Raw genomic sequence first — 12,289 nt, 5'->3', positions numbered from 1 at the left:
GGACGCGGGCGACTAGCTGGTGTCATCCAGACTTTTGAAAGTCGGATCCAGGACAGCTAGCTATTCCAAGATTGGGATCTGGCGATCTTTTTTTTTTTAATCAGATCGACGATGGCTGCCAGGGAGCAAGATTCTGCGCTGCACGGTCAAAGCCTTATCACCATCTTTTATGATGATGGCGCAGGACTACTGACCAAGTCTACCGTATCTGCCGTGCAGTGTTGTACAATGCACACGAGTCGAAGCGAAGTGAGCGACAGCGAGGCGTTTCCAGATCGGCGCACGCGCGCTTAGATCGGCGGAAAGCTCTAGGTACCAAAATTACCGCCTCAGGCCTTGCGTACGTGCCAAAGCGCTGTAAAGACGCACGGAACTGACAGAAGTTTTTCTAGTCGATGCGGCGACACCGGGAATGAGGCAATCGCATTGCTGTGACCATGCGATAGGTCTTCCAGATCAAGACACGAGTTCTTGTTTGGCAATGAGTCGCTTTCACAACGGGCATGTGGGGCTTTTGATGACAGACCACACGTGCAAGGCTGATGCTGGCGAATTTACCATTGGCTGGCATTACTGCGGATGCCCGACATCATGCATCGACTTCAGATTTCATAAGGTTTGATACACTCCAGATGCAGGCCTTGAGTCAAATTAGTATTATGCTCGTTCCGCACCCCGAGCAAGACGACGATTACCTAGGAACTCACCTATTGCGACGGGCGAATACGAATAGACTTTGTTTACATCAGGTTCCCGGCCAAAAGGCCCGACTCAACGTTCGCGTATATGATCTCTCGATGCGGCTGTCTAGGACACGACAAAGAGGGTGTGAAGGTACGATGTGCCCTAAATCGACATGTCAACGCTAAGCATGCTCGCTAGTCGGTTCGAGGAAAGAGTAAAAGCCAGGCTGAACAAGTCGCGTTCGCCATAAGTAGCGATTCACTTGGATGCCATCTTGTGACACAGTTCCGCAGAGCCGAAACGTCCTTCAATTCTTCGAGGTGTTCCAGACTCAGAGTAAGAAGGGTGCTATCGCGGTCCTGTACGTCGAGTCAGTATGCCCCGCAACACTACTGACACGTCCGATTGTATTACAGGGCCGGAAAATACCTGCTAAAGCCCAAAGACCCACGAGAGCACGAATTGTGTGCTCCCACTGTCGCTGAACAGGCATTACGTGGTCCAGCGGTGCTCCTTTCCCATGCGGCGTGTCTGTACCTGTCAGGACCAAAAACGTGACTATTCGGCGACATGCAGTAATAGACCCTGCCTGCCTGCCTGCCTGCCCATTTGCTTTCGCGGGTCGCATAGAATCCTGGTTCATGGCGATACTGGTACAGTAGACATTGGTAGCCGCACAGGAAGTGGTCTGACCACAGCGTTGAGGAAGGCCAAGTCCTGATGAGGTATCCTAGTGAACAGGCGGCTGCACAGCGTGTGGTTGGGGCCCGGGGGAAAAGCCACCTGGGCAGCGTCTCGATTTTGCAAGTGCCGAATCCCCGATGGTATCGAAACGATGCCAGTTGGCTCCACGGTCTTCAGTCAGCATGTATAATAGGAAAAGGTTAACATCAGCCCACAATAATTCGTCATGACAAACATGTAGGGGCCAGGGCCGGAGCCAAGGCTACAGCCATCGCGCTCATTGGCCACGGTGAAGGGTTCCGTTGGAATTTCCGATCGAGCTGTAAAGAACCACAAACTATAGCTTAATAGACGTCCAGCAGTGACCAGGGCCATGTGTGTCCACCCCAGGATCCAGCGGGCTCCTGTGGATAGTCTTCCATGCCCAAGTTTGGATCGATGGCGTCCGCTAGGTCGAACCCGCACGCGATTGAAGTCGATCTCGGGCAGCTGCCATAATCTGGAGTTCTCGGATTATTCGCCTTGTTGTCGCGTCGCCTTCACCTATCCCGAACCAACGTTTGGTCTCTCGTACAACAATTCCACGGCGATTCACGGTACACTGCCCTGAAATCATGGCATCAAACGCCCCCGAGCACCCTTATCAAACGAACTATGGAATCTCCGTGTCTGGGCAAGGGAAGGTTGCAATTCCACGATTGCAAAGAGTTGAACAGAGGCAGGGCGGGCAGAAAGACAGGCGTCGAGTTCCACGTGCCTGTACCGGAGTAAGTTCGAGTCGCGCACCGGTATCCAACGGCAGCGATTGGTGACCGGGTTTATAAGCCTTTGTGGTATTACGAGGCGTCTTCCTCATCTGATAGGCTGATGTCAGTCTGATTTGGTACGAGTTCTAACGGTGGCACCTTTAGTGTCGCTCCCACAAGATCAAATGTACCGGCGAGAAGCCAAGGTGCAAGCATTGCGCGACGACGAATCGCGAGTGCGTCTATATCCTGCCTCGGAAAGATCGTTTGAAAATGTCTGTTCAGCCCCTAATCTGTTCCCTTCGCACTGCTGACGACTAAAGCGTCACCGAGCAATGCCACCAATTAGCAGAGTTTCTTAAGGATATAAAAGACCGTGTAAGCGCCGAAGACGGGGACCGCATTACTGATATCCTGGATGAGGTGAGTTTGGTTAAAATCGCTATTGCGCAATGGGTAACGTTGAAATACTCACACGGGTCAGATCGATGAAGACCTGTCTGACAATAGGCTCACTCCGACACCAACACCATCACATCTTGACGTGGACGACAGGCGTGGCTCACAAGGAAGCGGAGAATTCAGTGGTACTGAATACTTTGAGCATCATGAGACTGAGGCCCTGGACCTGCTGGACGAAGACTTGCACAGCAAAGACGAAGCCCGGTCAACGGGGTTCATTGGAAAGAGTTCCGAAGTACAATGGTTGCGTGCAGTGGTGCTAGCCCAACGCGAAAGAATGGATGCAGAGTGGTCTGGATCCGAGCCTCCACGTCGTCCTTCCGTTGTCTCAGGCAGCGAGCGGATAAGTTCGTTCAGCTTCTGGACCGACCGTGAGGATGTGAGTGTCAACTTCTACGTGGATCCATACGAACTGCCCCAGCCGGACTTCGCGGAGCACTTGATACGATGCTACATGCTCAGGGTGCACGACTCTTTCCCGATTCTGCCGCGCAGCTTTGAAGAACAAGCTCGCGTGTACTTTACGGCTTTGCGCGCGGGGAACGCCCCACGTCTCAATCTCAAATGGCTGGCCATCTTGAATCTTGTCTTCGCCATCGGTGCAAACTATTCGTATCTCTACAACAAGGACTGGCTGATGGGAGACGCCAATGTGTTCCAGGCTAGGGCGCGGGCTTTTGGGATGAACGAAGCTTCCTTGACTACGCATGCTGATGTGCCGCGAATTCAAGGCTTGGGTCTTCTCGCGTTTTACTGGCTAAGCGTCGGACAGGTTAGTCGGTGAGTCTCGGTCAGAAGGTATAAGTCTTTCCAAAATCAGTCTTGCTGACCATCATAGTGCTTGGACACTTGTTGGGGTGGCTCTTCGTTCAGCCTTTTCCCTCGGCCTTCACGTACGGAACGAAGATCCTTGCGCGAGCGCTTCTAAACGGCAGACTTTGGTACAAATATGGTGGAGTTTATACTCTCTTGAAAGAACGCTCAGTATCATCACCGGCCGGCCTAGCATTATCGTGGATTCTTGCTGCTCAGTCCCATTGCCCGTGGCAGTTTCGGAAGAAGAAGAAGAGCCACCAGGGGAAATGGACACGGCACACGACATGCATACGGCGAACGCATCGTCTTCAACCTCTGCCATATTTTCCGGCTCTTCGAATATCGCTCCAAATGCTCCTCAAACGACGATTCCGCCAAGGAGAACACATGCCAACTCCGGGTTATACTTTAGAGCTGTCGTTCAACTGTCCATCATAACTCAGAACATTCTCACGTCCCTCTACTCGGCAGGTACGATGATCCGGTCGCCAACCGATATCCAACACGATACCACTCTCTTGAGCCAGCGTCTCGATCAGTGGACTTCATCGTTACCTCAGGAGATGAGACCAGATGAACCGTTGGGCACACCGCTTGATGTGTCTGGTCGTGAACGCATGCTTCTTCGGTTCCAGCTTTGCAGCGCGCGGATACTGCTCACACGCCCATATCTGACAGCGAGGCGGCAGCCGTGGAGGGATGCCAACGATGCACGCTTCTCGATACGCATGGCGGATAGCTGCATCGAGGCTGCAAGCACGATTGTCGCTTGTCTTCCGGATGAGTACAGTCCTCAGCTGTATGAGCAGTGCCCTTGGTGGTGCCTTGTGCACCATATCATGCAAGCTGTCTCTGTTTGTCTTCTTGGTCTCTCACATCCCACATCAACGTCTTGTGAGGCAGCAAAGATGATTCATTGTGTTACGACTGCAATCCGCTGGCTGCAGATGATGAAGGGGCCGGTGGCGGAGCGTGCGCATCGCATAGCTCTGAGCTGTTTCGAGGGGTTGGCCAGACGGTACGCTGTCGACATTTCAGGTCTTTGGAACCGGAGAGAGCTTCCGGTGGTGCAACAGTCGGTACCCGATACCCCTGTAGAGCTACATCAACCGACGCATGAGTTCTTCTCCTTCTAAGCCCCTCTGTTTCCAAATGAAGTTGAGAAGGTTTAGTGGGAGATGGGGCAGACACATACATGCGAGTGAAAGTGATCTTTCCCATCGGAAGGAGTATTAGAAGTCGGGCTTGCTGCTGTCCAAGGTAGCCAGGCTCCCTGATAAGGAAAGGACCCTGCCGTATCCTATCGGCTGGCAGATCCCCTCAGAGGCACAAGGGAGGTAATAGGCGACGCAGAATCTAGAATTTTGACAAATGTGATGCCTTTGTGAGCAGTGGTACCAGTGGTAGTGATGGTGAATATGACGTTTAGCGAAGTAGACACGAGTGCAGGAAAGGCAAGCACAGGGTATCACACAGCAGGAGCAGATACATGTATTATATCCTATGTTTACGTCTTCATGCATTTCCATAAGCGAAACTTCGTTTCGAACATGATCGGCGTTTGGTACCGAAACGACTCGGGAGTTGGATCGGCCCTTAGCCCAACTTTGGCGACCAACAGGTACCGCGGAAGGTACAACAAAGCCGTTACGACTCCTGACCTATACTGGACCATACTGCAGCTGGCAGTGCACGGAGCGGAGTTCCGCAGCAATCATGGATTCCAAGGGCTCCAGTTCTGACTCGGACGTGCATATCCATAGGTCGGTCGTGTACCCAAAGCTTTGTTTACCTCGTCTCCGATTGCTGTTCTCTGTGAGCACTCTGCATGCGGGTCCAATAGGAAAAGATGGCGATTGGCCTCGAGGCCCATGTATGTGATCCTTCGTACTCAATACTGTGGGCGTAGTGGCGGACCCAAGGTAAGTGGAGAAGCTGCGGGAGTCCTTGCTACTACTGGTGGCGGGAGTAATATTGACGTTGCTTGTCTGTATATCTTGAATGCAATGCAGGGAGCTAGTTTGTCAGTGTAAGCGACAACGACTAGTGTATCTTCTGGACGGTGTGGAGGGAGTGCGCAAAATAATGCTTGAGCTCGACTCTTGCATGGCCGAAGGACCGAGCCTGCAAATTCTCCGTCCTCTCAGCATCGCGGCTGTATCTAGGTTCTCTGACTGCGCAAGTGTCTTCTCATAGAAACGTGCGCATACCGCGCGTAAGAGCGGCGCTCGCTCATGCCGCACTTCTGACTCGTATTGGTAGGTTGGGAATAATTCGTGTAAGCTTGGACCGCGTGCATAGCATGCTCGGGAGAGCTACAGCTAGGCTGGACGTGTTCATGAGCAGATGGGTGGACCAATGCAGGTGAGGTCTCGGGTTTGAAGTGTGTTTGTGCCTGTGAAACCACAGAGCAAGACCCTGTGCAGCGCTGAGAAAAAAACGTGAATTGCTGCCTAGCTCCACCTTTGCTGGACTGCGGCCCTGCCATTGGTCGAACGCGCCCTCGCCGGCGTTGACCCGCGACCCGACAGCCGTGCGCGGTCATGTGATCCTAGCGCGCCAAGTCCCTAGCGCCCCTGCTGGCAGTATTTAACCTCGCCCGCCCTCGTCCTCCACTTTCGTCTGCATCCAAGTGCTCGGGCTTTACGCTTACCAGTGAGGATTCGTCCGAGGTAGCGTTTTTGCTAGTTGAAAACTACAACTATGACCGCTCCAGTTGGCCTTCGGGTCGGCTGGGAATTTTTGACACCCATTGCTAGCTCTGCGCTGCTTTTCGTTGATCCTTGTGGCTTGCCGCTTGATTGAAGAAGAGTTTGTTGGCGCCCGCACCACCCGCCTGCGCACTTGGTCGCCTTACCAAAGCGTGTCCCATCCGAGGACGCTGTTTCCGGCCAGGCCATCACTCCGCCATTATCGCCATCGTGCTCGCTCCGCGGATGCGCCAGGCACCAGCTATCAGCTACTCTTACAGCCTGCATGGAGTGCGCGCGCCTTTACCTCGTCCTATCACGCCAAAAGAACTCGTCGTCAGTACTGCACCCGGACAAAGCCCTGTCCTTCACCAGCATGGCATCGGTGTTGCTCTTGCTTTGTGTGCAAGTTCCGTGTTGCATCCATCGATACCACCACACGACCATCCTTCAGACGGCTCTCCACAATCCTCCAGTGCTCTATGCATCATGTAAAAAAGCACCCAAGCTTTTCGCAAGCAATTTACCGATCCATGTCCCCACTAATGGGTACCACCGAGGAGATCCATGGCCATGTGCCTGTGACCATCACGAACATCGTACATATCGAAGATCCGGCACCCTCTCTGCAGGCCGCAAAATGCGGCCAGGATTGCCGTCTTGGTTTCTAAGCTTCCGCGGCGAATGCAACTCTGCAGGCTGTGCACCATCCCAATGCAGCTGCTCTACGGATCAATCCCTTACTGATTTCAGAAAAACCCGTTTGGCAGCATGATAGGAGAATAGTGTTTTTCCGCCCGATCAAACCGAGGACCAGCCATCTTCACAATACCAACGCCAACCTCATCAAACTATGGAAGTTTACTGCTCTCACTCCTTACTTCACTCTTCACCCTGACGATGCTTTTTTGGACAGACGCTTCTTCCGCTGGCCTTGCACAGACGTTAGGACGCCGCACCTATATCGCAGTGTTACGGCTACAATCGCGACCGAGTCTCCTCCAGGATCTCACGGACGGGGGTGACCATGGGGAGATGCGGCTCCTTGCTCGCTTCAAAAGTCCGCTTGCCTTAATGTTTGCATCGTTCCTGTTCAATACTCGTGCCGCCTGAGTCGTTAGATTTGAAAGTAACACCCGATCGTCCGAAGATGCAAAGAAGGTTGTGAGCCAAGAAAGCGCACAGTCGGCCAAACTCAACCAACCTCTGAGGCTGGTATGAGCCGTATATCACGCACAGCGTGACTCGGATGTGTGATTGAACAGCCGAATATTAGCCACAGTCGTGCCCCAGCCAAAGAGCAAAAGACAAGCTCCAAATTGCCGAAGCTAGTCGCGTAATCCTTTGGCTTTGAACGGTACCGAAAAAGGTCAACTGCCTATCAACAAGGGTCTGTTCTCGCCAAATCCACCAAGACTGTGAGAGATAGCCACAAGCTGTCTTAAGAGAAAACACTATATGGTGGGGGGCGCGCCGATAGCCTTGGAGTCGTTTCAGACCCGTAAGAAAGCCATCAAAGTTTCGGTGCACGGTCTGCGTTCGGCTAGATCTGCAGCAGGGTCGTTAGCCTTGCGCCATCTTACCCGAACTGCTACACTTCCAGTACGGGATATGCAGGTACACCATCTCTCCTGGACCAACCGCTTTTCTGCATGCAACACTCGCGCGCAACAGGCATTGCAATCACGCGCTATAGAATCATGACATGGCATGCTTACAAATGTGTACGACACTCTCCAGGCCTTCGAAACGGATCTGTCAAAAGCGTCATCTAGTCAATGACACGCGACATCAACAGTCCCGCAGCACCGCCTCAGCCATGCTAACCTAGAGCTAAGCTAATTCGGCCGCTTCCTAACGGTGGCTGCCATGAGTTGACCCTAAGGGTATAGTTGTGACATTATACCCCCTTCTTCGACTATTTTCGCACATTCTCTGCCAGACCTGGTGCCTGGCCAGTTATCACAAGGCGCCATTAGGCCAGTGCCCTGCGGGATCTGCATACTGCGACTATCGTCACGTATGAGACGGTCGTTTTTGCAGGAACGTGCCCAGCCTGTGGAGATGCCACGCGACATTGGCCCTGTTCGCCCTTCCAAATGCAGCATGAACGTCGGGAACCTGCGTCTCACTCTTGAGCTGTCCGGGGGGTTGATGTCGTCCTACTTTCCTTACCAATGAGGGCTTGTTCTTCCTGCGTTTCCACGAGCCATATTCACTAGCACTGTTCGTTGCCGAGGCTGGCTCAGTCTTGTACTGTACTACCGACCTCGCACTGCATCTCCTATCACGATCAACTTACGAACATTTTAATTCATCGTTTTCTCCGCATTAGCCATGATGAGGGCTTGAGCTATGCGAGCCTTTACAGGTCCTACGTTTCGGCTTTGCTCTCCTTTCTGTTCTATCGAGTCGTCCATCTAATACTGAAGCCATCATGGATGTCGATAGCTCTACGCCCGCTGGTACCCGGGTTAATATCATTGTACTTGCTTTCACACTCGTCTCTGGCCTCATAGTGTTTCTACGTCTTTTTACACGACTAGTAATATCAAAAGGAGCTGGGCTTGAGGATGCATGCATCGTTGTTGCTATGGTAGGCAGACCTGGATCACAAAGTGCACACTTTCCGCTGACCACGCGTAGATTCTTTCTGTCGCACTTGCGGTACTGACTGCGGAACAAGTAATGAATGGGTTGGGTCAACACAGGTCACAGCTTGAAGTCAATGAGCAAGTTACTCTACGTACAGTAAGTTTCTGAAAGCTTTTATCCTTCGACAGACCATGGAGCTCGCAACTGACAAGGAGTTAGGCTTTTTGGGCAAGCGTCTGGGTTTACAACCTCACCCTCGCCGTCATAAAGATCTCCATCCTTGTGCAATATCTCCGCATCTTTCCTGCACGAGGCTTCCGTATAGCCTGCTATGCTATGCTCAGTGTCGTCATCATTTATGGGGGTTGGGCGACATTCTCGAGCGTGTTCATATGCAGCCCCGTCGCCTTTGCATGGGACAAATCTATCGATGATGGGCGTTGTATAAATCAGCTCATCATCTGGGTTGTAAACGCCGGTGTAAATATTGCACAAGACGTGGTGATCTTTCTCATGCCACTATCCATCGTTAGGGCACTTCATCTACCTAAATCGCAGAAAGAAGGCTTGGTGGCGATGTTTGTGCTGGGTGCCAGGTAAGGCAAAACCAGGCATTGCAAGGTCAACAAATGCTGACATCGATAGCGTCACTCTGGTCTCAATTATACGGCTGTATACTCTGGATAATATCGCCAATTCGACCGATATATCGTTCGACAACGTGGATCATGCGACGTTATCTGCGGTGGAGGTAAATGTTGGTATCATATGTGCTTGCTTGCCAGCTATGCGACCTCTTTTTGCCCTGCTAGCGCCACATTACTTCTCAGCAGCACCCCATTATACCAACGCTAGAGCGCTCGATATCGAGCGCCAAAAGCAGAGAACTGGTCTACAGGGGAACACCCGACCCGCTACGGCGACTACCAGGACAAGACCTAACACAGCACGAACGACCATCGCTCGTCCGGCTACCACTATGACTAGGACAAGACCCAGCACTGCGCGCACGACCATGAATGGACCGGTTACCAGCACCCATGTAACAAGACCCAGCACAGCACGAACAACGACGCGACCAAGCACTTCCCACACCCTCAAGCTCGAGACAACCATTCCGCGGGCCGACTCGGTACAAAGCGACATCCCTCTTCAACCTCTTGTGCCAACGCTCTCCCGTACCCCAAGCGGTCGCTTCTCTGTCGCAAACAGTAGTCGCCCACCAACACTACGTCTACCTAGCTACAACAGTCACTCCCGCAACGCAAGCGGTAGCTCGCAAAGCACGCAGAGCTCGACACGAGGGCGATCCACTACACGCTTCCAAGGAAGGCCTGATCCTCTGCGCATGTCACCCATCACACCATTCAGCCCCCCGTGGCCCGCCCCATTGCGAACAGTATCGCCTCTAGCCTTGGGTTCCCATGCTCGACAACCGAGCAGACAGAGGACACCTTCGCCGTTACCGCCACGAACACCGGGAGCTGATAAGCAGCTCCCTCTTACACCATTCCCAGTCGGCTCAGGAGACTGACTGACCTCTCACTGACACTTTCGCCATATCATATCACCGGTTTCCTACACTCACCACCCTCCAATAACACGCTCGTTACCGTACCAAGTTTGCAGGACATGTCTCCTCCTGACACGGGAGAAAGACTAGACAATCCCCCAAGATATGAAGCGTAGCTGCTTCGGGGACGCCTGCAGTACAGGCTTGGAGCGACCAGCTCGGAGGTCACTCTTGATCACGACATACCTCCATTGCCTTCGTCACATTACCATACCATGTGTGTCTATAACGACGTATGCGCTCCTCAAGATCTTAGTGTTGCGGACAGGCAACTTTCACCTTTCAACGCGGAAACCAGCCCGCTTAGCGCACGCGCCCCTTCCTTTACATACCCTTGTCATTGAACAATAGGGAAGCTGAGAAGGTCTCACGCGTGTTCACTTATCAGGCGTGGCTCACAGCAGATCCCGCCGTTCCTTTCCTATCTCTTATGTGTCGGTTTGCGATTAACTTCTGGTCTATTTTACTTGACGTTCGGTCTAGACTTTGCGACTTCGCCGTCATGACGGGTTTCTCCTCACAGCAGTTTCTTTTCTTGGGCGACTGTACGGCCGGTATCTTTCTTTCGGAATCTACAACGGGTTTAAGTTGTTTGAGTTAATCGTAATAGTCCCCGGCTTCACACAAGCTTCGCGTGCGGCCGCTAACATGGTGGATATTTGGTAGTGATGAGACGTAGTGTAATACGCGTAGATTAGATACCTAATGTCTTAGTAAAGTAATTAATGCGTATCAGCGCACATCGGGTTACATCAGAGTTGCAGCATGTTGTGCCCGTGATGAACTGCTGCCCCTTGAAACCATTGAAGTGGATGCATATTTGATAGCTAAGCCTGAGCTCCAACAACCACCCGTACAGCATGTTATACTCCAGACGCCAGACGGAAAACGCTTCTCGAATGTAAGGACAATCATCTGAACTTGCTGTAGATGACAGCGATGATAAGCAGCACCAGAACAGTAATGATGGCAATCGTGATGATGCGGTTTGTAGCCATGCTGGATGACAAATCGTTAGCACTCTCGTCATGCACATCAAAAGGGCATCCATCTGCACTCCACATCAACTGGAGCAGGAGACAGGTAGGGGTGGCAGATATACATACCGTCTCGCCATGCCCCTCAATGTCTTGATACTCCGATCAGTGTAACTCTCACTCTCGAGCAGCCTCTCTCTTGTGTTTGTAATCTGCTCCCTCTGCCTGTGCAGGTCACTCAGCGTGCCTGCGCCGATCTGCTCCGTCTCGAGCGCGATTCTCTGGCTCTCCCTCAGTCTCCCACTCGACCTGTTCAGGCGATCTGTTCCAGAGAGGAGTTGTTGGCGCTGCTCGAGCTGGGCATCGCCGCTTTCGGGGTCGTCGGTGTAGCGGTTGCCGAAGAGCTTGGATTTGTCCGAGGTGTAGGTTTCTAGTTTGCGCTTGTGGGTGTCGAGGTCGTGTTCGAAGTTACGGAAGCGCGCGTTGTATTTGGACTTTAGGTTTGCGGGAATGTTGGACTTTTCGAGGCGCATCTGGCCAATCTGCCGCATGTGTGTGTCAGTGACATGATCTTGTCATGGGTTGTTGTTGTTGTTGTTGTCGTCGTCGTCGATGCGCGCGCGACATCAGTGTGTAGGCGACAACTCACCAGCTCCTCGGCTTCCTCGAGCGCGCGCTCTGCTCTGCTGATGGCAGCTTTCCTGGGCTCTCCACTCGTCTCTTTGATCTGCTCTATCTGCTGGCTGAGGTCGGCCTGCACCAGCTTCAACTCGGCTTCGTAGCCGCTGAAGCGCTCGGTGCCTGCATCGGCGTCGATGAGATTGGACATGGTTGCGCGGTGGTGTGGATAGTGCCGGTTCGGGTCAGGCAAGCTTGGCTATGTCTATTGTCCTGTGAAAGCGAATAGCGACGTAGTGGGATGTGTTTGTGAATGCAACGTCGAGTCTGGAGGCTGGAATCCATGAGGCGCATTACGCACCTGCCAAGGTCAACCTTGCCGTGTCACGTGTGCCGCTTCCGTTCTAGAACTGGGGTCGGGGAAAACATGAGTTCCTGTGCTTT

At 52.7% G+C, this 12,289-nt stretch overlaps 2 protein-coding genes across 2 annotated transcripts; one reads left to right on the top strand and one right to left on the bottom strand.

The window, feature by feature from the left end:
• Positions 1 to 1,764: 1,764 nt before the first annotated feature.
• ACET3X_009044 (uncharacterized protein) lies at positions 1,765 to 5,787 on the top strand. Its single transcript, XM_069455195.1, has 5 exons — positions 1,765 to 2,135; positions 2,280 to 2,389; positions 2,438 to 2,537; positions 2,599 to 3,356; positions 3,415 to 5,787. The coding sequence occupies exons 1-5, from the start codon at positions 1,983 to 1,985 to the stop codon at positions 4,526 to 4,528; spliced, it is 2,235 nt and encodes a 744-aa protein (XP_069303121.1). The 5' UTR covers positions 1,765 to 1,982; the 3' UTR covers positions 4,529 to 5,787.
• A 5,374-nt stretch (positions 5,788 to 11,161) lies between these two features.
• ACET3X_009043 (uncharacterized protein) lies at positions 11,162 to 12,056 on the bottom strand (the record flags this gene model as incomplete). Its single annotated transcript, XM_069455194.1, has 3 exons — positions 11,162 to 11,249; positions 11,357 to 11,769; positions 11,877 to 12,056. The coding sequence occupies 3 exons, from the start codon at positions 12,054 to 12,056 to the stop codon at positions 11,162 to 11,164; spliced, it is 681 nt and encodes a 226-aa protein (XP_069303120.1).
• Between the last annotated feature and the right edge of the window lie 233 nt (positions 12,057 to 12,289).

This window comes from Alternaria dauci, chromosome 9 (assembly GCF_042100115.1).
Source record: "Alternaria dauci strain A2016 chromosome 9, whole genome shotgun sequence".
In the NCBI taxonomy this organism is placed as follows: Eukaryota; Fungi; Ascomycota; class Dothideomycetes; order Pleosporales; family Pleosporaceae; genus Alternaria; species Alternaria dauci.
This window is presented reverse-complemented; position numbering and strand designations above follow the sequence as displayed.

Bases quoted from the DNA above. Each gene is read 5' to 3' on its own strand.
- ACET3X_009044 (XM_069455195.1), top strand. From the start codon at position 1,983: ATGGCATCAAACGCCCCCGAGCACCCTTATCAAACGAACTATGGAATC. The intron at 2,136-2,279 runs GTAAGTTCGAGT...TGGCACCTTTAG, and splicing joins TTCCACGTGCCTGTACCGGA to TGTCGCTCCCACAAGATCAA. The intron at 3,357-3,414 runs GTGAGTCTCGGT...TGACCATCATAG, and splicing joins AGCGTCGGACAGGTTAGTCG to TGCTTGGACACTTGTTGGGG.